The following is a 24,149-nucleotide window of genomic DNA, read 5'->3' as shown; positions in this document are numbered from 1 at the left end:
CTGCATGCCACCAGAGGGGTGCTCCGGAGGACTTTCCTCTCGTTCCTAACTTCTTTGCAATCTCCTGCAAAACTGCAATTTGCAATTCAGAGCATCACTGGAACAGCCTACCCAGCGTGCAGAGTCACGCAGCACATCCTGCTGGCTGCCACTAGCAGACCGTTCCTCCATGTGTCTCCTCCTGCTCTCTGCACTCCAGTAACTTCTTTCACACAAATCACCTCAATCCTCATGCCAGAGTCATTGCTGAAGGTTTGTACCCAGTGGGTATCGTGGCTGTTGTCTCCAAAAAGGTGTCCTCCGCCTTGGGTAGCTGTCCCAAAGCAGCGAGTGGAGCACACAGCAGCGCTCACCACCCTTCACTCTGATGTTCCCCACGGGTCCACACGCATTCCCCTCTTCTGCTGGGACAGTCCATGTGCTGAGCTTAGGCAGCACCGACGTAACACAGGGATGTGGCACGGCCTCCTCCACACTCATCATCACCCTCACCACCACCGCTGCCGGGGATCTTGACGTAGAACCCAAGCCCTCCGCAGCTCAGGCAGACGCGGGGCCAGTGGCGTCATGCAGCAAATGAACCTCCTGCTGGGTCTGGGTTAGACGTCAGGCAGGGATTTACAGCCCACTTGCCTCCTGTGGCTGCTCCAAACCCTCATCCATCCATCCATCCATCCCACCCTCTACATGCCATTTGTCCCTTCCCTATGGCACAACTGCTCCTTGGGGTGGCTGAAGATTTACGCTTACAGGTACGCAGGGAGATGGCACCTCCACGAACAGCTACTCCTCTGTATGTCATGCCTTGGAGCTTGATGTGCTGTATTTGGCTTGTGCTCTATCATCCCGCAGGGCTTGGAGCAGGGGCAAGGACATCGTGAGGGGCTGGGATGCCAAGTGCTAGATCAACAGCACTTTTCCTGCTTCAAAACCCTCCGCATCTTTTCTTCTCTACCCTGCAGAGGAAGCAGTCAAAGACTTCCTTGCTCTGATCTCTGAGGAAGCACTCCCCTCCTGCAGAAGCTGCAGCAGCTCAGCAAAAGCAGCAAACAGCTTTGGCTCAGGATGGCCCAAGCCCAGTTTCAAGCAAATCTTCATTCGCAATCTGCTGCATGGGCAACAAGGTCGGGAGCCTGCAAAATCCAGCCTTTTACACCAGGGGAAAGCAGCTAGAGCTGCACTCGGGAAGGGGACCCCCTGGAAACCCACCGTGCCCCAACCTTTCATCACAAGCATTTGGTTGTGCGGGACTCCCAGGATCCCAGGTCTCGTCCACCCAAAGGGCTGCCTGCCAGCATCTACCCAGCAGCACCAGCACTGCTGCAGCACGGCTGGGCACCAGGAGCACCCAGCAGTGCCCCAGCCATGGGGGCACATGGACCAAGGCAGCCAGCCCTTGTCTCACCCCTGCCTGCCCTGCGTCACTTCCCGGGGGCACCTGCGGCCACAGGGTGCTTGCACCTCGCCGCTCACAGGCATTTATTTACTTGTTGTAGTCCCTTTTTTTCAGTGTGTGTGCATGCGTGTGCAAGATTGTCTCCAACGTGACTCTGCATTATCAGGGCTATAATGAGTCCTTGTTAAAGTGGATTTGATGGAATAATTATATTCCAAAAAAACCTGCGGGAAAGTGCTCTCCCCTCTTAAAGGGCAGGATCATCAAACGTTCTCGCCACATTATTTGCAGTCACACCTTCTGCTGCATCTGCTCCTTTTAAAATCTCTAACTCCAATCTGATCTGAATATATAAATCTGAATTATCACAGCGAAAGGAGATGTGCTCACACCTTTTTTTATCTGTTGCCATGGCGATTAGATAAAATTCACGCCAAGTCTCTGGGGAAGGATGAAATGATTTCAGACAGAATCTCACCCCACTTGGTGAGAATAACGCCTGGAGCTACTTCCCTCTGTAACAGGTCTGGGCACATGTCGCAGCCACAGAGGGTGGCAAGGGGTGGGGGAGAAGCCAGGACACCTTTAGAGATCTCGGGATCGACAGGGGAAAAGGTTCTGCAGCACCCCTAGATAGGCTAGGGTAGGACAATGCTCAAATAAATCACATCAGGCTGCTCCACGCTGCAAGTCAACCCATCTCAGGCAGAAGCTACAAAATTTAATTGAAAAGGCCAATTCCGCGCCAGCCTTTTGCCCAATCGTCACAGCTTTTGTCTCAGAGCTGCACACACCAGGAGGGAGCAGGGCAGGAGACAGCAGCAACCCAGGCTCCCTCCTCTCCTGGGAGAAGCAGCAGGTCTCAGCCACCAGCCCCATTGCAGGTGACACCCAGGACAGGACAACAGGTGACACCCAGGACAGGACAACAGGCTGGCCCTGTGCCTGCCGCGCTCGGACCCGCAGGCTGCTTGCTCCCAGGCACCTCACTTGAAACCAGCTGGGGTTATTCCACATTCAAGCAAAACCAAATAAAAATGCTAACAGCCGGCAACAATCCTCAGAAACTTATCTCCTGTTCCCAAACCATCTCGATGAAGACAAACACATAAACAAGGGTTGCCTTTCGCCTGGCCGTGTTTATTCCGTCCCAGCTTCCAGCTTTTTGCTAGTAACATGAGACTGATGTCCCCCAGAACAAGCCTATTGATACGAGGACAATGCTGAATTATCCAGGTCCTGGCTTTTCTGCCCCTTGGATCGTCCCTCCACATCCCCTGGCACGCAGCACCCCGGCGGGGAGGGAACGCTGCATCCATAAATCCTCGCCTGGTGTTCAATTGCTGGTAGCCTCCCACCACGTCCCTAGACTCACCACGTCTCGAGATGGATTGCAGTGGAATTTGTGTACGCTTACACTTTCTGCTATTTTAGAGAAAAATGTAACGGGTGGCAGATGTTGCAAGGTACAGCAGAGGAGAGCGTACATCTTCAGGGTGGACAGCCACATTTAACCACAAGAAAGCTACTGCAGTTTTATTTCCCACATCACTGAAGAGTGGCTGAGATAAGTTTAAGAATCCCCTAAACAGCCTTGGGCACTACAGAGGATGGGACAGAAAGGGTGATTCAGGTCAAATTAAGCTCATAGCTGAACCAATGCAAACAGATTAGCTTAGATATTTTCAAAACTCCTAAAAGGCTACAGTTCAATCAAGAACATACACAAAAACGTATCTAAAACTTCACAGAACTCATTTTTTTTCAGTTCCACCCTTCTGGCAAGCTTTTTGTTTTGCTTTCCAGAGAAAAGATTTTGTGGATATTCAGTGACTAAGTAAGTACATCCAAGTTTCTGCAGCCCTCAGAGGATATGTGTTAGGGTTGCTGAGAAAAACAGCACCCTTAGAAATGCCTGTACCTTGAAAAGTGCTGTATTTAGGTTTTTTCCAACACAATCTATCAAGTACATGACACAGAAGCACCAAATAGCAGCTCAGCTCTGGGCTTGCCAGCCCAGGAATGCTTATCGCCTCCAAAACATTGCTCTTCCGTGCTGCCCTTGCGAGTCACAGGCTACACAAGGTGGGATGAAAAACGCCATCAGCTTTCCCTCACAGCTGATGCAATGCCATTACACCCGTGAGGATGCCACTTTTGTTCTCCAGGGACACCACGGAGAGCCAACCTCGGCAACATTAGGCCCACACACCCAAGCGACATCCCACATCCCAGCCCAGCACACGACCTCCCATGCTCTCGGGATGCGCCAGAGCAGACATGCATCGATGGCCAAAGGACTGGAGCCCAACGACAGCAGGCAACCACCCTCAGGGCTGTCCTCCCCACCCAGCACGGTGCTCCTGATAGCACAATGGGCACCAGCCTGGTCTGGTGCCGTGTCTGTGCCACGAAGGGCGAAGCTGGATGCGTTTCCATCACTGAGGCAGCTGGGGAACGGCTTGGGTCTAAGTGCACAGGCACGCACGTGCTCACAGGGCTGCAGGAGCCAAGCAGTGCTTGAACGCACGCATGCAGCCACAGAGGAGGGGTTGACAATCACTCAAAAATCCACTCTTTCTAGTGTCTCAAGTAGCTCTCCACATCACCACGTGCTTTTGTAAACCGCAGCTGGACACACGCTCCACGAGCACCCACATACGTGGGATCCACACTAGCATGACTGCGACATCCCAGTTCTGCAGGGCCTGCTGACACCGAGCTACAACCGTGCAATGCCCGAAGAGAGGATGAGTCCGTGCCATGAACTGCCATTTCTGTGCCACAACAGCCAGACCACGGTGACTAAAGCAGCTTCAGTCACACATGCAACAGAGTTCCTCTGTGGCAAATCAAAGCCATGCGAGCGCCTGCGAGACTCTTCATGTTAGCCAGCCTGGTGACAGTACTTTCAAAAAAAAAAAACAAAAACCAAAACACACACCCACTGTTCACCACACTGAGTTCTTAAACTGGTTCGTTGCAGGAGTTAATCCCTCTTTCCCTACAGAAAAGGGAGAGGGGTCTGCAAAACATGCTGCTCAACTGCAGCCCTCCTACCCTTCTCCTGTTACTCCCCACAAATACATATCAAAATTCATCAACAGCAACAGAGTTTGAAGTCACAGCCTGGGTGCCAAGTGCAGTCTTACACACAGCGCCCGGTCCTGTAAGCACCACAGCTTTGCTCCCAGTCAGCACCAGCCTACATTAAATGCCACAGTCCTGCAAGCGGTGCTGCATGCTTGCGACAAGGCTGAGAACGAAAGGCAAGATCGATTTTGATGTGAGCACCAGCAAAGCAAATGGGTTTTTGAAAACCCTATAATTTCTCTGCAACCCTTGACTTCACTAAACACACATTTTTAGACTGCAGCACAGTTAGGTAGGCATTACACCAAAATGAGCTGCACTAATGATGATTTATGTGCAGGATAACCTTCCATAAAGAATTTATCTGTGATTTCAGGGTAAGTTACAGTGTTGCCAAGTTAACCAAATCATGTAACTCGCCACCCAAACCCCCTCCTGCAGCAGGGCCGCACAGGCACAGAGCACTGCCCTGCAACTGCTTGGAGACCTCTCCAAATGCAAACCCAGCAGGTGCTCCTGAAAAGACACACTTGCCTGGGACTTGGACAGAAGAAAGCCAGGCAGAGGCACCCTGTGTAAGGGGAACGCTCCTGGGCCGGCGAGAGCAGCAGCAGCCCAAGCAACGTGCATGGCATGCCCGATGCTCCCTGCACCATGCAGGATGCTGCACCTGCATCCCACCACGCCAGCCCATCCCTGGCAGCAGGGCATCGCAGGGACCTGCGTGATGATGGAGGGTTTCATTCAGGCACCTCCACGGGGAAGCAGGCGGCTCTCCAGCAGGGCTCTCTGCTGGCAAGGCACCTCCAGCAAGCGCTGCCGATGCCAGTCTGGCCCCACCAAGGTCCTTCACCCACCAGCAAACTGCCATCAGAAGAGCAGCAAGGCTTGTCTGAAAAGACACATCGCAAAGGTCCAGCAGCAGAGGTTGGGAGCCCTGTAATCCTAATTAAGGACAAAAAGAACCCAAGAAAGCGCACAAAAGGGCCACCCAGGCCACATACGGCCAGAGGCCTGAGCTCATGAGAACAGCAGCCCCCAGGGAAATGCTCACCTCAGCTGTTTCTGAGCTACAAAATATTTTGGTTTGGCAGGGGTAAACCCAGGGATGCTAAGGAAAACAGCATTTGCTGTGAAAATAGTCACTTAAAAAGAGTTTTCTGCCACAGAGCGGTGTGGATGGAGACTTTTTTCCCCACTCCTGCATGCTAGAACTGTTCATCCCCTGCTGCACCAAGCCTTGCCAGGCAGATGCGCAGCCTTCCACAGGACGCACCTAGGGGAAAGTTTCGGGAAAAACAGTGAGTTTGGCACACTTAAAGTCAGGAGAGAACGCTACGTTACACAGCCAGCTGTAAATACAGCTTGGATGTTCTTCTGAAGGAGCTGCGGTACTTCCAGAAACCTTTTCTTTTTGCAGGCTGACTGGAGGAGAGCTGTGTCGGCACAACCGCTTGATCTTACAATTCAGAAAGCATGTCTGCGGCTGAATGGAGCTATTAGGCCTCAGCACCACTTTTCAGCATTTCTCAGCCTTCACACCGTTCACTCTGAACAGCAGGGACCCCCTTGTCCTCTCCTCATCTTCCTTGCTCAGAATTAGGACTGAAGCAGAGGTTCACCAGAGGTCAAGACAAGACCACGGTTTTGGTAACAGCAAAGCCAGTTTTAGCTCTAACAGAGGCGCAATAAGGAAATAAGCTTCAGGCAGATACTATATTTGTAATCCAACGGCAAAACATGTTTGCTTGTGTTGACTCTGCACTGTAACACAATTTATATGTTCTGTCTTTAGGGTAATTATTGCTTTAGAATGTTAAAATCGTTCCACTCTAATTAAATCATCATTAAAAAATCCACTGCCACAGCAAACTTGAGAATAAGTCTGGTTAAGATCACGCAAGTGCACGAATGCTTAGTTGATAAACTTGCTGCCGAGCAAACCAGCCACGCTCTGCAAACAAGGTGCATGGGCACTGCTCTGCTCCATCCTGAAGAACCCTGTGTGGCGTGAGCAGCCGCTGCCCACCAGCAAGTGCCGCTGGAGCTGGCACAGCACCCCCCAAGGAACAAACACCACTGCTGCTCGGGCTGGTGGGCCTCGCCGTGCCCCGCTTGCCAAACAGCACAAGCGCGGGGTGGGCAGAGCATCACCACCCAAGCATCTCACTGCCCCAGGAGGTGGGCGTCACAAACTCCTTGGTCCCATCCACCGCAGAGAAACCCACCTTGGACTCACTTGTTCATGCAGACACAACTGTTTCCTGGGGCTGCACTGAGCAGAGAAGGGCTGGCAAAGCTGTGGTGCCAGCCTGTGCCCTACCAAAGGGTGCCATGCTTTTTCCAAACACCAGCTGGCCTCCAGGTAAGCCGCCCCAAACACGCTTTTAAACTGCTCTCTTAGATCACCCGGAGGTTTCTCACCCACCAAAATGAAACAGACGTTTCCACCGTATTCCAAAACACTCTGAAGTGCCAGAAGCTCCTTACACAGGCTCATGCCCAAGGAAGACATTTGTAAGCAAAAGTCTCCCTTTCCGGGCAAAAGGCTGCTGCAGGCGCAGGCTGGCTGCTGATCAACGCAAGCTCATCACTCCGAACGCCCATCCAGGGAAGCCCACATTCCCGAGGCAAAGAGTTTCACATCACATTTCATCCCAAGACTGTCAGAAAGGGGTCAGGGCTGGGGAGGGGGGGCTCTGCAGACTCGGGTCCCGACCACGAGAAGACAGCTGGCTCACAGCCCCGGCGCTGCAAACCGTGACAGGCCCCATGCCAGCCTCAGTCAGGAGGGGTGCCCAGCTCCCCTGCCACACAGGGGGCTGCAGGCAGCCCCTGCCCGCGCATCACAGCCCTGGGGGGCATCACTCTGCTTCCCATTGCCTGCCCCCAAGGGTACAGGTCACGCTGAGTCAGCAGATGAGCTGTGCTCAGGAGGCACGGGCGAGAGCCTCCAGAGCCCTCAGGAGAACCTGTCACCCCCCTCCAGGTGAAGCACTTTGGTCCATAAGCCCCTTAAGAAAGAAACATCCCTGCAAGAGGGATTAGAGCAAATCGCCTCTCATGCTTGGTCAGCGGCTGCCCCAGCAGGCGCAAGGCTCAGGCCCTGCTCCTGGTGGCATCTGCTCCCCACAACACTGCCAGCGCAGCAACACTGAGCCCTGGAGGAGCTTTGGGACTTGCTGACCTGTGAGCAAATACCAAGCACAGAGCATTCACTTTGGGCAAAATCCTTTAATTCTCTCTGGATCCTCCTGGGGAAAACAGTATTGATTGCTTTACTACTAGCTTACACATGCTGTGATGGGCAGCCAGTGCTGCCATCAATACCAACTCCAAGAAGGGAGCCAAAAGGTCACCCCAGGACATGGGACTGGCCCTACACGGTGCCCAGCACCTGCCCACAGCCCCTGCACTGCTTCAAAGCCTGTGACAAGCCAGGAGGGCACAGGAGCCCGTGCCCGCAGCACCAGCACGGCTTGGCGAGCAGTTTGCCAGGTTGCTCTCCCCTTGTGCTGAGCTGCACAGACGTGCCTGGTAGGCCGTGTCCCATCAATGCCACCTCTCCTCCCTCTGCCCCAGGGGACCGGCTGGGGGAAGACCCCAGTTTCAGAGGCTCCCTGCTCCCACAGGAACCCAGGGTGCCCTGCACCTGCCAAAAACATGTGTGGAACGACCCAGGGACAAACCCAGAGCTGCAACATCCCTGCACAGGTGGGGGCTGCTGTCCCTCCTGCAGCCCCCTTCCCCACAGATCAGTCAGCGCCGAGTGGGACATGTCCCAGGCTACAAGGCAGGCACATGAGATGAAGGGTGCCAGCAGCTTCCAGGTGCCAGCACAGGGAAGGGGCACATGATGCCGTTTTTACTGAGTTCTTTTCCCCACAGCTGAATCAGTTGTGAAAACTTGCTGGAATAGTTACTGGCGCATCACCTGACAACATGAAAACCAGCTCTGCCTGCAGAAGTCAGGACACAGACAGCAAGGACAGGCTCTTTTTCTGTTCTCCGAGCCCCAGCTGCCAGGTACCCGACGCTCACAGGCACACAGGTGAAGCCAGGACGGGGACACCAAAGATCCATGAGCCCAGAGATACACAAAGTACCAGCCACAGCACCAAGGAGACCCTGAACACATCTGCTCACACCACCAGCATTTTCCAGTACAAAGCCGCAAGACTGTCATCAATAAAAGCCTTTGCTTGGACTGCACAGGCACCGACAATAAGCGAGAAAAAAAGATCCTCCATGACAGGGAGTCTCACCCATGGCAAAGCAGGTCACTTTTTCCAAGAGAACAGTGGGTCCTCTCTTACCTGGGATGATAGAAACGGTGTCTTTCTCCCAGGACACAACACTAACGTATTCCTGCACTGAAGAGGGGATGAGGCACTTGAAAACAGCCACGTTTCCACGCATCGACCTTTGGTCCTCCACCCGAACGGTGTACGGTTCCCTGAAAACTGTAGAGAAAAGCAGATGGTTGGTAGCATGACAGTGCTGGAGAAAAACACACTTCCTTTTGCTTTAATCCCACGTTTCCCAAACAAACCAACCCACCCAGCAACAAACTGCTTCCATCCAAAACACTTGGCCCATCTTCCCGGGGAAGAAAGCGGCTCTCCTTGGGAGACCGTAGCCCTGGGCTTGGCAGGCAGGGGGTGGTCTGGCCCAGCTCCTGCTGCTGGAACCCTGCGATGGTCCCCAGCATCACCCAAACTTGTCACCAAAGCAAGCTGCTGACTTTGTAGCCAGCAAAACTGCTAAGGCAGGGGGTTGCAGCACCCCAATTTCAGTACAGGGACCACGGGCATCTCGTAGCTGTAACGTTCAACCTGCCACCTCGGGAGGTAATCATGTCACTGCTGGGTGCGTGCTGAAAATACAGCTGGGAGGCACCTGGGAGACACAGCACCCTCCTAAACCCACCAGAGGAATATTTAGGGAAGCATATGACAAATTTCCAAGACATGCCACAGTGGGAGCCATGAGCTGTCCCCACCACGCACCCTGTTCCTCAGGGAGATGCACATCCCTTTGACAGCTCCACTCTGCTCCCTGGACCAGTGACAAGGAACTCCCCAGTGCCACAACCCTCCAGTGGCACTCACTAGGTAAGGTGGATCCACCCCAGCCTCTTCAAAAAGACAAAATGATGTCACCATGCCCAGCAACACATGCAGGCACCATAAACTCCTAAAATTCAAATATAAAATGCAGTGAGTGCAGGTGCCTCCTTACTGTGATGATAATTGTGCCCTGTAGGACGTGGGCACCTAAGCATCACTATCATGAGACATGCATTCACTTCATCATTTAAAAACAGCCCTTGGCCAGAACAGAAGCAGCTCAACGAATCTCCCAAGACAGAACTCAAAAAGCAGCCCCAAAAGGAAGGTGTTTTCCCCGAGTGGAAAGCACCTGCCGGCAATGCATCACGTGTTGCACAAACAAGCAAGCAGCGAGAGGGTGACAGTATTTCCACCCTGGATTCCCAAGCTTTCAGGACATGCTGCTCTGCTGCAAAAGCGGGGGGACGGACCCAGGGGCACATGCCAGGCTGCACACCCCCAGGTGTGTGGTGACACTTGCCAGCAGGATCCGCACACCAGCTGCCTGGTAGAGGAGACCAGCAGCAGCAATAAGGTATTAAGTTCCGAGCTGCAGAGGGCTGGCTCACCCTCACCTGCCCGCAGCTCAGCCACCCCCCGGCGGGCAGAGCCCCCCTGCCCCAAGGGGATGCAGGGAAGAGGGCTCGGAGTGACCCCTGGCTGGCTGTGGTTACCCACCCGGTGCCCCGGTGGGGAGGACGAGGGTCTGCACCGCGAGGGCACAGGGAGAAGCCTACCATGGAAAGGCACTCCAGAGCCAAAGCAGATTAGCTAGCAAAAGCTTCCTTAATCACATGGAGCAGGAGGTTTATTCATGGGCTTTAGAGGCCAGCGGGGACCACGAAGAGCATCCAGCCTGGCCTCCTGCACACTCACTGCCACTGCCCAGCCCACAGCAGACCTCGTCCACCGGCACCCACACTCGCCCCCACGGCTGCCCCAGCAGCTCTGACCCACACCAGCCTCCACAGCCTGGGCTTCTGGCCTTTGGGAATAATTCCCACAAGGGTAATGTACAGCCACAACTAGCACACTTAATTTCCATTGGCTAGAGAGATTTGCTCCATGTGCTCACCAACAAATTTTCCAAAGCTTCCAGAGATTTTTCCAATTCCTTATATTTTCAACTGCATTTTACTCATTTGCTTTCTTTGTACAGCTTTAATTGGCTTCCCTCGGTGCATTGCCATTACAAAGCACTGGGGAGCGACTGGGATGCAAGATGACCAGGAGGAAACAGAAGTAGGGGAATGTTTCACAACCATTTCCAAGTGCCATAAAGCCGAAGCACTTTGAGCTGCCACAGCTGGTGCCATCGTGGTGGCCCTCGGAGCCCTGCGTGTGGGCCCCCACTATGTTGTACTCACGCCTCCTGCTAATTGCACCTGCTAATGTGACAGGGAACGCTGCGCTCCCAGCTGAATTCCCACTGGCAGCAGGCGTGCATTCAACCCAGTATTGAGAGAGGGGGGTGAAAGCCAGGACACAGCTCTGCTACTGGCTTGCTATGATCCCAAGGAAGAAGAGTGAAGCAAAGGCTGCCTGCCCAGCAGGGAGGCAAGGACCAATGCAGCACATCCAGAGCAGCTCTCCGGACAGCCAGAGCAGCCATCCTTGCTGCTCAAGCCCTGGGCACCCGCAGCCCCCAGCACCCCTTGCCAGGGAGGTCTGCAGAACTCCGCAGTCTCAAGCTATGTCAAGCCCAGGGTCACCAGCGCCAGAGGGGCCACAATCATCCACTCAAACACAAGCCACCCCCATGCAGGCAATTGCCCAGGGCCAGCTGGGGTGCCACAGGGGCTACTGAACCTGCTGCACCCACCCTGGGTTGCCAGCCAGCACCAGCTGGCCACAGCGCTCACCGCTGCCCAGCACGAGGAGGGTACCAGCTCCATGCTGCACGTCGCATTTACTACACCCTATCTGCCCCTGTCCCTCCTCCACCGAGCTGTGGTTTATAGGTAACCTGATAGCGCTGGTAAATAATTCACTCTGCGGAAGGGGGTTAATACCAATTTACTCTGCAGTACAAGGTATTAAAATAAAAAACCCTGTAGTCACTTCTGTCATGTTCCCTCTGCTAGCCCCACTTTTAATAGGTTACATAATGAAGCCATTCCTGGGCTATTAGCCCTCCTCAGCCTGGTCAATAATTTACTATAATGGCTTTTGGAATCAGCTCTTTGCTTTTTTTTTTCTTAATAAGCCTTGGCATGCTGGGGCTGGATGCTATAGTAGGAACAGACAGGCTCGAGGAGGGCTGTGGGACAGAGTGGGGGTCTCTCCACCAAGGACAGATGTGGTCCGGCTCCTCCCACAGTCATGAAACCCCCCAATGCATGGTTGGGTGCAATAATATCCGCTCAAAGGGAGAGGATCTCTCCTGCTGCAAGGCTGCAGCCACACCACAGCCTCCAGGCACTTGGTGGAGACCCCCAAGCTGCACATCCTTTCCCTGCTGGTCACCCCAGCCCTCTCCCAGCCGGTAACAGGCCGGTGCAGAACTGCGGAGGTGCAGAACCAGTGGTTAACTACAGCAGGATGCTGTTTTGCAAACAGGTACTGGCAAGCCTGCTTACCCAGCACCCTGTCCTTCTCCCTGCTCTCCATCCATGCAGCATCCACCAGTTCCCTCACAACAGGCCAATGCAGCAGCCCTGGTTCTGTGCTCTGCTCCCTGGGCAGCAGCACCATGCAGCAGGGCTGCCAGACCAACCCACGGTGCAGGCAATGCAGCACGGCACAGCAGCCCTTGCAAGGCAGCAGGCACTGGGTCCCGCTGCTCCATGCAGGATTGCCTGGTCCCATCCCCATTCAGAACAGCCTGGCTCTGCAAGTGGGACAGCAGCGGTGCTGTCCCGATGGTCAGAGTTCCTGGTCCATGCCAGGGAGGCAGAGGCAAGCGAGGTGAGCTCATCAGGCCAAGCAGCAAGGCAAGGAGATGACTGGAGAAAAGCCAGCACCTCGTCCAAACCCCAGCACCCACAAAGAGCTCCTACCTGCTTTAACACGGATATTTGGGCTCCTGATTTTGCCAGCCGAGTTCTCCGCGGTGCAGAAGTAGTCGTTGTCGTGGATAAAGCTATTGAAGGCTGATGGCGAGAAGGGGTAGAGCTGCAAAGTCCCATTGGCATGGACATGCCGGATGTGGGGCACATCGTAGATGTCGTCGCCTGTGGCCAGGTACCACCGAAGGACAGCGCTGGGTGACCCTGCTGCCGGGCAGGGGATCACCACCCCCACTGTGCTGGAGAAGGTGACCTGCTGGATAGAGTCGTTCACAAAGTAGAGGCTGGTTCCAACATCTTCAGCATGTGCTGCAGAGAAAGCAGAGGCCACAACGGCAAAGGGTTACTGCAGAAATCGCCAATCCCCACCAGCACAGAGAGCACCCCTGAGCCCAGCCCCTGGCCCCACACGCAGCAAAGGAGCATCAGCGCGTAGGCTGGAAGCATAAAGGCCACCTTCACAGGCCAGCGCTCTTGCTGGCAGCATGGATCAGGGATCACAGGCACCTAAGCAGGACAACTAGGGGCTGTGCAAGCAAGGAAGGGTACCCAGGGTGTCCCCTCCAAGGCCCCCCCAGGTGGCCGTATGCACCCAGGTGGCACTGAGCACACAGTCCCACCATGCCTCAGCACCCACAGACCTGAGGACACCCATGTGCAACGATGACAAACCAAGCTGAAGAAACCAACACCATTTCTCCTGCAAAGCACAACATCCCCCAGCCTGGAGCAGCAGCCAGGCAGCATACCCCTGCCTCATTGCTCCCCCAGCACAGCCCTGGCCAGCCTGCGGCTGCAGAAGCCCATCGGTGCCAACACCCTCAGTGCAAGCCCCCCCCAAGCAGGGCAGAGATCTTCCCCGCTGCCTCTAAACCCCAGGAGAGGGGCCTGAAAATGGGGTTCAGTGCTGCTCCCCTCTCCCAGAGGGGAAGCCCAGTCCCATCCTGCCCTAAGCCTGAGCTGCAACCAGTGCTGGTCATCCTTCCACCACCCAGCAAAGACTGAGACACCCAGAGTTCATGGGCACAGTCTGGGCAGAGCTTGCAGCCGCTCGGATGGCCAGGGGCAGCTCTCCAGGGCACCGCAGAAAAGCACTTTCCTTCTTCAAAATGAGGGAAAGGACCTCTTCACCCAACTCCTCCAGCCTCTCCTTCCCACTCTGCAGGACCACGAGCTCCCCTTTCTCAACCAAAGCCAGCAAGATTGGCTATAAATAAGGATGAGGAGGCCCCCAGTCACTTAGATCCGTTTTCTTTTTTTAGTCGCACTCTTTCCAAGTGGGCGGAAGGACAGGGATATAGAAAGCGGCCCTCGGCGGGTGTATTAATAGCTCTGGCTGAGAACACCGCTCGTGGTGCCGCAGAGCCAATAAGCAGATCACTACCGTGCCGCCGGTTCAAAACGAGTCACGGGGGACCCTCTGTGACCTCAATTCCTTAACTTGGGGAGGAGGGGACAGGAGCAGGAGGGGACAGGAGCAGGAGGGGAGAAGGAAAGCCTCATCCATACAGATAGCCTTGCCTCGGCTCTGAGGGCGAGCGCACCGCGGCTGCTCACCTGAGGAAAGGCTGGTTGGGTGTCACTGGCCACAACCACTCACATCTCCCTGCAAAGCTTTCTCCAGCGCCCAGCGGCGAGCACACGCCTCTCCTGCCTTGGTGCTGTGCCACCAGCCTGCTCCACACTGTCCTCAACCTGGTCAAGATGGGAAACTCCAAAGCACCTCACCCCTTCCCAGAGCAGAGTCCTCTCCATCCTTCTCCCAGCTGGACGTACAACCTCATTGCCTCTTTTAGCACCCATGAAATCAGAGGCGAGAGCATCTGGTTCTTGCTCTCTGCGTATTCTGCACTGAAGCATCACCTAAAAAGACAAAGTTTCCTCCTTTGCCTACACAGAGCCCTGCTGTCCCCCATCAGGGGCACTGCCCAGCCAAGCCACCCATGCAGCAGACTAGCTGACTAGCAAGGTCCAGCACTGCCACCACAAGAAACAACAGATTTACAGGTGGAGAAAGCACCTCCATATCTCCACACACATCAGTTCCCTGTGTCCAGGCACAGGTAGAAGTAGACAAAGCCATTTATTTTTCCCTCCCTCAGTGACAAGCACCAGAAGGACGGACCAGGGGAGGAAAGCGCTCCAGCCGAACCTCCTGCACAGCAGCGCCAGGCTTTGCAGAGCTACGGGGCCACAGCACGGCCCTGCAGATGTCATTTTGTGACATCTCCAGCCTGGTTTGTCGTCATGAATCAGCATTTCCCTTCATCAGAACAGCATGGTGCTTCTCCCAAATACATGAAAGAGAAAAACGCACATTTGCAGGCAGAGGAAGGAAAACAAAGCACGCGGCAGCAGCAGTGTGCTATTTGTGGTAAAGCCTGTCGCTCGAGCAAAGCAGAAGATGGCTGGAGCGAGGGCACATGGTATGCAAGGTGCACAGCAAAAGCCACCCTTCGCCCATCCTCCAGCTTTGGATCAGGAACATTTCACTGTGCTCAGCACCCCGCCATCCACCCAGCTCTGCCCCAGGCCCCATCCAGCATCTCCACCCCAGATCCCAGACCACAGCTTGAGAAGGCTTCTGCCGTAATAAAGATCATAGAACATCCATGGCCTGGCAAGGAAGTATCTTTTTGCCAGGCAGCACCCAGGAAGGTTTAGAGCTGGACGGGTGAGGAGTGGAAAAAACCCTCATAAACAAAAAAAATCGTATTACCCATAAAGCTTTTTCAGGTCAAAGGGGGAAACGGATTTTTAATAGAAAATGGAAGTTATGGGATTGGCAATAGTTATGTGACAGACGCATAGAGTTAAATCCATATAATCTCCTTTACCATTTAGCATTGAGCACCATCCTAATTCCATGTTTCATAAAACTGTCTCCAAATCACTGAGAGAGATTAAAAATTTAGAAATAGCACTGCAATATTTTTAAACCAGAAATCACTGCTCACATCTGGTCAGATGTCCTGACCCTAACCTAAATATCGAGGGCATTAATTCACATGAACCTGAAAAAGAGGAGTCTAGAGGAGTCAAAATGGAACAGTTGCCGCTGGGGAAAATGCAGCGATGCAGGTGTGCAGCACCAGTCCTGGAGACTGGCCCACCAGTAGCTGGAAGCTACACAAAGCCCAGCACACAGCCGGACACAGTCTAGCTTGCTCTGAAAGGCATCTATTTTAAGTTATCAGAGTGCAATCTTCCCAAATTGTAGCAAATTACAACCTAGAGGTATTGAAATATTAATATCTCTATCTGAGCTGGGAGAAGCAAGTCATTTTGCTATCATCCCTTCGGAATATTTACCAGTCTCGATAGCTGGACTTCCCAAACTCCACCACCATCAGCAGCACAGCCAACCTCAGCACTGCAAAGTGCTGCGCTGCACAGGTGGCACTCATTTGCTCTAACGAGCGAGCAGCCATCAACTGACCCCAGGATCTGTCACCAAGCCACATATTTCTGGAAGAGGCAGCTGAGACGTAGGTGCGAGTCCTGCACAGGCTGAAACCTCAGCGTGAGCAAGCACAGAAGTGCCATCACCTCCCAGGCGAGTGCCCAGCAATGCAAACCCTTCTCTCCTCCAAACCTCACGGAGAAGAGCCTGTCCCTTTCTACGAAGCAGATTTAGGACTGGGCTCAGACAATGACCAGCTTTGTGCCCCGCACAATTAGGCAGACGTTTCTCCTGAGCTAAGAAGGTTTTTCTGCCTGCGATGCACATCACCCATGTTAGCAAGCTACTTGCTCATGACCTCACAGCCCGTGCTGTGCCCACCCAAACCCAGCAAGTTTCTCAAAGCTGAGCAAGGTCTTCTGGACATCGGTAACTGGGTGGAAACCCAACAGAGATGGGAAAAAGCTGAACAAGCTGTGTTTCAAGGGTGTTTACACAAACCTCTGGGCATGGACAATCCAGCCTGGGCCGATATGGTTCCTCAAGGGGTGGCAGAGGTCCCTGATTGCCAGAGTACTTCTTTACAAAAGAGCAGCCACTCTAGGCTTGACTATTTGCCACAACTAAGCATGTTGCTGGCATTCAAAAGGAGGTTTTGCAGCACCTCAGAAAGGGCAGGCACCAGACTCAAGCTCACAGTACCCCATCAGCAGCACCTTTCCTGAGATCTTCCCTCTGGGCTTGGTGGCCTGAGGCTGGGTACCCACCCCAGCCTTCCTCCAAGGCCAGGCGAGATGCTGCTGAGGCAGCACCACAGCAGAAATCCCACCAAAGGGACTGCAGGAGCCAGCGGGACTTCTCCAACAACCAACTGTAATGGGCTGCAGGGATGCTGTGAAGAACAGCAGGCTAATCGCCACCTCACCACTCATTTATTATCCTCATTAAGGGTGTTTGACACCTGCCCTGTTCAAGGAGAAAGCGAACTGAAGCCTGGCACGCATAGCGGGGCGGGAATTACAGGTAGGTGGCAAGTCCTAATATTTTCTCTCTACTGCCTTAAGATACAACAGTAATTCCATCACATACTGCCTGCACACTTGTAATGCAGGAGCGGTCTTTGGCCTCCCCTGGAATGAGCTTCCTCCCAGCCCTCATCTTCAGGACATTTTTAATAGCCTTCCTCCTAATGAAGGGAGTGACCTTGGAGCCGACAGAGCAAGAAGTGGCATCTTGAAGCATCACGGAAGGGACGGCGAGAGAATCAGCTGAGAAGAGGTGAGAAACGCAAGGCTGGTACCCCTTCAAGCGGAGCACAGGAGGTGCACACACTGCCAGGAGCGCAGCACAGCCACACGGGATGCCACCCCACCGCTGGGGCTTTCCAGCCCAAAGGGTTAAAGCCACGACTGCAGCTGAGTGGCCTCCCCCGCTACACACGCCAGCAACTCAGGGACCAGTCTCAGGGGTGTGGAATTTGTGCCATGAAATGCTGAGCACAGCCTGGGGCATTCAGCTGGTGCCCAGCACAGCAGCAGCAATGGCAAGTACCTGCCATAGCACCTTCCCCGTCTCGACACTGCATTTTGGGCAGCGCAGGAGTCCCACCCTTGTGGCACAGCCCCTCTGGCCTGACACAGTGGCCACTGTCACTGGGAACTGAAGAGGGAGTAAAGGAGAATGGTGCCTCTGGTCCTCTGCGGGTAAGGGCACTGCTCAAACATGCTTGGAGTGCAGGCGCCTGCTCCTTAATGCATCTGCATGGAAATTAAGGCCTGAACCACCTCCAGTTATTATGACAGCACCCAGGCTGAGGCTGTAACCCTTGCCTGGGAAAAAAAAAGAAGCTCTCCCTGCTGATCTGCCTGGCCCCTGAACCTCCCGTGTCAGCTTGCTAGAAGTACCAGTCTCACCACCCCATCCACACAGGGGCCTGACACAAAGCTGGGCATCCCCAGCTCTGCACATCCCCCAGTTCTGCACCGCCTCCCAAGCCCCCCAACCTGCCCGAGCTCCCCCCGAGGGTCCTCTGCCTTGGGGGGCCGAGGAGCAAGCCCAGGGCCCACAGGCAACAGCCTCTCCCGCCCCTTCCACCGCCCACCTCCACATGTCAGCCATGCTGAACACGAACCCTGAGGAGCTGTAGCCAAGTCCCATGGGGACAACCGGTGACGTTACCAAGCCTGGGTGACAGCAAGGTCCCCCCCAGGGAGGCTGGGGCCAAGCCGATACGAGGGGACGCACCAGAGGCTGTGCACACCTGCTGCTGGGCTTCCTCTGGAGCCGCTGGACCATGCTACTCGGCACGCTGCAAGCCTGCCCGCTCGCTTTTCAAGGCAGAGACGAGGATTTCCACCACACAGCCGACAGGTGTGGGAAACGAGGGGAACGGATCAAAAGGGCAAGCTCTGAAACCTCGCTCACCTTCTTCCCCCCTCCAAGTTGCACTCACTTCCTTCTCTCATGGAGAGGAGCCAGCACAGCCCTTTCAAAGAGGCAGCAGCTGGGGCAGGCAGCAAGCGTTAGCACGAGTCGGGAAATGGATTTCCTAAATGTTTGGTACAGCTCTGCTGGCAGATGATGGCGGCGACATGCAGATTGTATGCGGTGGGGTTTGTTTCTTAAGGATCTACAAGCAGGGAAAGGGTAACTCACAAAACCATGATTATGTAAAAATATGTAGCTGGCTATAATCTAGATTTCAAAGACAAGAAACACTCTGCACCCAAACCTGCCACTGCATAAGCCTCCCAGGAACGCACGCGTCACAACGACTGCAACAACCGCACACCTTCCTCCTTCGTGCCCTCCTAGGAAGTTGCACTTATTCACAGCCTGCTTATCTGGGTGTGAGATGACTTCATGTTATCCAAGGCACAGCTCAGAACCCGCATGCTGCCATGTCAGAAGAATTCCTGCCACAAAGAGAGGCTTCCAGCTCTATGCTTGCGCGGGGCTCATTCAGCCACCTCAAAGGAGGATGGAGCGCTCCCCATCCCTCCGCCTCGGGACCATATAGGCAGAGACCAGAGCACGGCAGCAGAATGGTGCCCTGTGCCACAGCTGCCCAAAGCTGAGCCTACAGCTCCCAGGCAGCCCCTGGCTCCAGGAAGGGCTGCTCGGTAGCACACCCCTGGCACCCGCCACTCGTGCAAGGCACAGCCTATTCCTCCGGAGAACAAATGCACCAAGAAATAACTAGGGTTGCCTATATCAATTTTCTCATCCAAAGGCAGGAGCAGCCCTAAGCCCATGCCAGGTGCAGGTAAGGGCTCCGGGCAAGTCACCATCGTGGCTCCTTGTGCTGGGAAATTTTGGCTATCCGCAGGATAAACAAACACCGGGCATGGCGAGGAATTCAGCACTGCAGGCTTCTCCTCCGTGCATTTAATGAGGCCTCCATGTTTTATTTCAGAGACAAATGAGCGCTGTGCCACACTGGGGGGCTGAGATGGGGAAAGATTAAAAAACGCGAGCTGCATCGTTCACTGCACCCAATACAGGAACATCATGTAAATATAATGCCAATATAAATCAGGCGGCAGGGACATCCAGCAAGAACAGACAGGGAGACGCTTTCCCAGCTCCAAGCCTCTCAATTTTGACCAGTATGTTCTTCATCGCACCGCTTGCCACTCGCCTCCCCTCCTCCTCTGCCTGGCTGCTCTCGCTCGCACTGCCAGACCATCTTCCTGCTCAACTCCCCGATTGTTTGCTTGCCAACCGCCTATTTTCGGTTATTTTATAAGCAGGGGAGAAATAAGCAGCTACAGCCCATCAAGGGATTTCTAAACTTCAGTGGTCCCCTGCATCAAATGTGTATTTGCTTTCAGTTTCTACTTGAGCTCTTGTTCTACAGCAGGAACATGTTAAAAGGATGTGCTTCGATGCCCAGAAATATTAAGTATCCAAAAGGTTTATCATGCATTAAGCAATTCATTTTTTTTAGCCTATTATTATAATGAAACTTCCATTGTATTGCTGTCCTCTCTTTGGAACCATTTCACTTTAACACTTTCCATCACCAGGTCTGTTCAACACTGAAGATACATTTAATTTCTTAAAAAAAAAAAAAAAATGAGGCCATGAGGAGTTGTGCTAATGGAGGCTTTTAATTTGCTCTTCTCAGAAGAGATAGCTCTGTGGGAAGAGATCCCTTTTCCAAGAAGCTGGGGCTGAAAACATGCAAAAGCAATAAACCCAGCACAGCTCTTTATTATTTTGACTGGGGGGAGGGGGGGGGGGACGACGACGACACACACACAAATCATAGCATCCTTCACAGTTATTTATTTTCAGATCTGTTTTTTTCCTTTTAGCACCGTAAAAAATGCAAATGTAAGCAAAGCAGATGCTGGCACGTTCAGCTCAGTGGATCCTATAACACAATAGCGATTTTGGGGTAAAGCTCCCAAACGCAGCTTCACTCCAGCTCACATAAAACGGCTACTCCATAATTAATAATTGATGGAATAATTGATCATCACCACACAACTGGCCTGGATGCCCTATTAAACCTTGGTAAATATTTTTCATGGGATTAACATTCAGATAAATGGGTAATGTAATAGGCAGCAAGAGAAGTCTCATGAAAGGAGGCAGCTCCGTCCCCTTTCTTTCACTTTCCTCATCTGCTAAAATTTTCCCCTCACCGTTCTCAAACGTCAAAAAAAGCTAAATAGGGCAAGTGTCATCTTACACCCCCCAAGCAGACCATTTCCCAAAAGGTGGGCACTTCCATCACCACATCTGCAGGTTGGGTCATGTGCAAGAAGGGCAATTTATTACAGAAACATAATTAAAAATTCCCACAGATTTGGGAACGGGCAATTCCTTTATGTAACGTCGATTGATTGTTGTACCAAACGCACCGCGGTTTCACCGCCTGCCTCACGCACGGCTCCTTGCCTTGATTTTTTTAATTGCATCTCTAGCAGAGCGTCGGTTTGGAGCATTACCTCTGTAGATCCGAACGGCAGTCACTTAATCTCTAACTTTACATTAATCTCTAACCTAAGCGGGTGTCTCCTTGACACACTTGTTCCCTGGTTGTTCCCCCCCCCCCGCCCCGCACCCAACGGGATTTACACCAGGGCGCTGGGCCACCCTTCCCACCGCCTTCCCGGGGGGGAGGATGCGGTTTGGAAGGCGCCGGGATCAGCGCGATGCTGCGAGCGGTCCCGTCGGTGCGGGACTCCCGCTGCCCACGGGGAGCTCCCGGAGCGGCTCCGCCATCGCCCCCAGCCCCACGACGGGGACCTCCGGGGACAAGCAACCCGAGGGGTGCCACGAGTGGGGGAGAGCCCATCACTACCACTCTCACACACACCCCACCCCCTTCCCAGGGCCACTTACCTTTCCGCAAAGAGTACAGCAGGAAAAAAGTTACCAGCCACATGCCATAAAGAGCAGCCGTGGCCCGGGGCTGGCGCAATGTGGGGCGGTGCGGTGCCCGGTGCGGTGCCCCGGCGTGCCGCGCTCCCTGCCGCCGCGCTGCCAGCCAGGGTGAGGTGCCCGGAGCCGAGCTGCAGCCGCTCCTCCTCCCCGAGCCCGGCGAGTGGCGTCGGGAGGGTGGGCCGGGCTGCCGCGCCTGCCCCCGCCTTCCTCCTCCTCCTCCTCCTCGCCCGGCCCGGGCTGCGAGCGGCGGCTGCCCCGGCCCCGCTGCCGGCAGGCTGCCCGGCGGCTCCCCATCCCGCACCGGCGGCTCCTCATCCCGCACCGGCGGCTCCCCATCCCGCACCGGCGGCTCCCCATCCCGCACCGGCGGCTCCCCATCCCGCACCGGCGGCTCCCCATCCCGCACCGGCGGCTCCCCATCCCGCACCGGCGGCTCCCCATCCCGCACCGGCGGCTCCGGCTCTGCCCCGCGGTCCCGTCTGGGGCTGGGAACAGGGGGACAACCAGGCCACCCGCTCTCCTCCTCCCCGGCCTCTGGGATGCTTTATTGAGCAGCCCGGGGACAGAAACCAGGTTTTCCGGCACCAGCCCACATTGCTCCCATGGCAGGGGGCACGGACAAGACGGGCCTAGCGGACTTCATTAGGCATTCATCCCTCTAGCCAGCAAATAACAAATAAATACTAGTTAATGCTTTACTTTGGGGGGTGGTTACCCAAGGCTTCGCTCCAGCCTAGGATCTTACTCCCCAAGATTTATTCGCACCAAAGGCAATTTATCTGGAGCACTTCAGAAAGCCTTTTCTTGAAGTGATTGTAGCAGGTTTTCCTTGCTTTCCAAAACAGCTTTTCCAATCCCAGTTTGTTGGAAAATAAACAGGAAGATTGAAGCATTCCAATTTCAAACAAAATAACGAGTAGAATAAGCATCATGTACTGATTTTTAAAAGTCGCACTGTTCAGATTTAGTTGAAAACCTAACCATCATCACCCAGCAAATAAAAAACAAATTATATGGAAAAACAGCTGCTCCCTGGCCATTTTCAACCCACACCGGTTCATTGCAATTCTTCATACTTGGGAGTCCCGTGGAAGAACCAGAGTTCACCCACACCGCCGAGGTGGTACTTGCACAGCGTGGGTGAGCGATTCCCGTTTCACAGAGGAAGGACACGGAGAAGCTGGCAGGGCTAAGGCTCCCACACACCCACCCCGTGTGTCCCCCTTCCCCTCCCTACTCCAGGCCACCCACGCCAGAGATACCCTCATTTTAGTGACAAGCACGACAAGGCCAGCTGTCACCTAACCCACACAGACACCTGCCCAGACCTCAGGGACAGAAAGCCAGCAGCAGAGGCTGGAGCAAACACTGTGCTGGTGCTGTGCGGGTCCAACACGCCATGGTCTCTCCTCTCCCAGGAGGTGCTTCTCCTTCCTCGCTGCTGCCAAGCTCCGTCACCAACCCCCCCTCAGCCCATTCCCAGGCCACCTCAGCAGCTCTGTCACCGTGCGTGGGTGTCCCCAGCACACAGCCCTCCCACACATGCACAAGCTCCTCCCCGGGCCCCACGCTGCTGGCATGTTCGTACCCCTGCCCGTGTCACCAATGTCCTGAGAGGTGATGAGGCAGCAGCTGATGCACACCCAGTGCCCACACACCCCTCTAGGAATCAAGGTGCATTTCCATCACCACCTACATCCACATACAGATGTTAGCTTAGCAAGGAAATTGGTATTCAGGCCAATACGCCAGGCAACAAGCAAATCCCAGGCTTGGGGGACCCCCAGCCACATGCCAGGCATCTGCCCCCTTCCCTCCCCGGCAGCTGCTGCAGGATGGAAGCACAGGCCAGCCTACCTAACAGCAATCTTGCAGCCACAGAAACTGCCACAGCAGATTGCTATCCAGCACGCAATGCCATGGACTCAGGTGCAGTTTCTACTCCTATGCTCAGGGGTGAATGAAACCGGGTGGGCTGGCGGGGCACTCGCTGGCACAGCACCTGCAGGGCCTCACAGATCTCTTTTTGAGGCACATGCGCAGGGGGAGTAAATGCCACTCACCAGTTCATTTTTAGCTCCCTTGGCTGTTCAGCATCTCCAGTGAGTTTCCTCATCATCCCTAGCTCAGAGAACCAGCCTGTACCCAGAGCACTAACATCCCCCTGCCAAAGGCTCCTTCCTGCAGGGCAGGACAGCATCTGCTGGCAAGACGGGAAGCAGCACGAGAAAAGACAAAAAGACAACAACTAAAAGCTGACAGGGTGAATGACCAGCCCCATGTCACGCTCAGGGAGCCATGGCGAGTCCTTGAGCAGTCTGTGCTGTTCATTACGGCCCGGTTTGCTCCTCCATTGACTGTTCAGCCCAGACCATTTGTCAGCCTCCTGAGCCCAGACACACATGCGGGTCTGGCAGCAGAGAGCAGGCAGCCAGGTGCTCCCCGGAGCTGGCTCCTGCGAACCCACACCTGGGACTTGGCTCCTGCCCAGCAGCCACCATTTGGGGACATCAGCCTTCCCACAGCTCCCACATTTGAATACGCAGAGGAAGCATTTGTGCATGGCCTTTGCCTGAGCATTCAGCCAGGAAAGCTGGTACCCTGCTACCATCCACCCATCGCCAGGCCGGAACAGCGTCCTGTGCTTCATACAGCTGTGATCACGCAGGGCTGAAAACCATCAGGTTAATTATTTGGGCAGTGCCAGCCTGCACTTTGGCAGCACATAGGAGGCTCCCAGG

The 24,149-nt window shown here is 54.4% G+C and overlaps 1 protein-coding gene across 2 annotated transcripts in view; it reads right to left on the bottom strand.

Moving 5' to 3' along the window:
- Nucleotides 1-21,550, bottom strand: part of DSCAML1 (DS cell adhesion molecule like 1) — a 113,927-nt gene extending 92,377 nt beyond the window's left edge. Inside the window, exons 1-3 of one of the 2 annotated variants that reach the window (XM_055819441.1) lie at nt 21,367-21,550; nt 12,600-12,917; nt 8,806-8,952 (exon numbers count right to left, since the gene is read on the bottom strand). In XM_055819441.1, coding sequence (XP_055675416.1) covers nt 8,806-8,952; nt 12,600-12,917; nt 21,367-21,409 — 508 coding nt within the window. In that variant the 5' untranslated portion in view covers nt 21,410-21,550. The remainder of the gene's footprint in view (nt 1-8,805; nt 8,953-12,599; nt 12,918-21,366) is intronic. The other variant, XM_055819442.1, reaches the window with a different exon arrangement.
- Nucleotides 21,551-24,149: the final 2,599 nt, after the last annotated feature.

The sequence above is a fragment of the Falco peregrinus genome, chromosome 15, assembly GCF_023634155.1.
Source record: "Falco peregrinus isolate bFalPer1 chromosome 15, bFalPer1.pri, whole genome shotgun sequence".
Taxonomy (NCBI): Eukaryota; Metazoa; Chordata; class Aves; order Falconiformes; family Falconidae; genus Falco; species Falco peregrinus.
This window is presented reverse-complemented; position numbering and strand designations above follow the sequence as displayed.